Source organism: Eimeria mitis, genomic scaffold, assembly GCF_000499745.2.
Source record: "Eimeria mitis Houghton genomic scaffold, Emh_scaff263, whole genome shotgun sequence".
Lineage (NCBI taxonomy): Eukaryota > Apicomplexa > Conoidasida > Eucoccidiorida > Eimeriidae > Eimeria > Eimeria mitis.
Window position 1 is genome coordinate 5,676 of NW_013570970.1, and position 1,051 is coordinate 6,726.

Consider the following 1,051-nt stretch of genomic DNA (forward strand, 5'->3'; position numbering starts at 1 on the left):
ACTTGCTGCTGCTTTCGCTGCTGCTGATGCTGTTGCTGCTGCTGCTGCTGCTGCTGTTGCTGTTGATGCTGCTGCTGCTGCGGTGGCGGCGGCGGCGGCGGAGGCGCAGGCTGCTGGTGCGGCTGCTGCTGCTGCTGATGTAGCTGCATCTTCTGCTGCATCTGCTGCTGCTGCTGCATCTGCTGCTGTTGCGGCTGTACCTGCTGGTGCATTTGGTGCTGCTGGTGCTGCTGCTCCTGCTGCTGCTGCTGCTGCTGCTGCTGATGCATATGCATCCGCCGCTGGTGTTCGTGGCGTTGCTGCTGGCCTTGTTGTTGGATAAAGTGCTGCTGCTGCTGCTGCTGTTGTTTTTGTTGCTGTTGCTGCTGCTGGTGCTGCCGTTGCTGCTGCTGCTGGTGCTGCTGAGGAGTCGGAAACAATACGTGCTGCTGCTGCTGCTGCTGCTGCTGCTGCTGCTGCTGCTGCTGCCCAGGGCAACTGAACCAGTTCGCAGGGGGAGGAACAGCTGGCATAGAAGCAGCAGCAGCGGCAGCAGCAGCAGCAGCAGCAGCAACTGCAGCATGCACTGCAGCAGGAGCTGAGGGGGAAGTTGGTATATGGTGGGTATCTGTCGCTGCTGCTGCAGCAGCAGCAGCAACTGCTGCTGCTGCAGGATGCTGCGCCTGCAGCAGCCGCTGCTGCAGTTGCTGCAGCCCTGGAGGCGGAGGAATATCTATCAAGAAACGACGATTGTGAGGGTCCTGCTGCTGCTGCTGCTGCCAAGGGTGCAGCAGCAACTGCTGCTGCTGCTGCTGCTGCTGCTGCTGCTGCTGCTGCTGCTGGTGCTGCTGCGGCTGCTGCGCCTGCGGCAGGTGCTGCTGCATTGACGGCATGTGCTGCTGCGCTTGCTGCTGCTGTCGGTGATGCAACTGCTGCTGGAGCTGCTGATGCTGCTGCTGATGCTGTTGCTGCTGCGGTTGCTGCTGCTGCGGCGGCTGTTGTTGCTGTTGTAGCTGCTGCTGCTGCCACGTCCGCTGCTGCGGTTTTGTAGCCGCTGCCCAGTGGGTTTGCG

At 61.8% G+C, this 1,051-nt stretch overlaps 1 protein-coding gene across 1 annotated transcript in view; it reads right to left on the reverse strand.

Moving 5' to 3' along the window:
* EMH_0005950 (uncharacterized protein) overlaps nt 1–1,051 on the reverse strand; it is a gene marked incomplete at both ends in the record, with an annotated part of 11,994 nt that overhangs the window by 1,690 nt on the left and 9,253 nt on the right. The window contains 2 exons of the mRNA XM_013497365.1: nt 1–477; nt 555–1,049. Of these exons, the coding sequence (XP_013352819.1) occupies nt 1–477; nt 555–1,049 (972 nt within the window). The remainder of the gene's footprint in view (nt 478–554; nt 1,050–1,051) is intronic.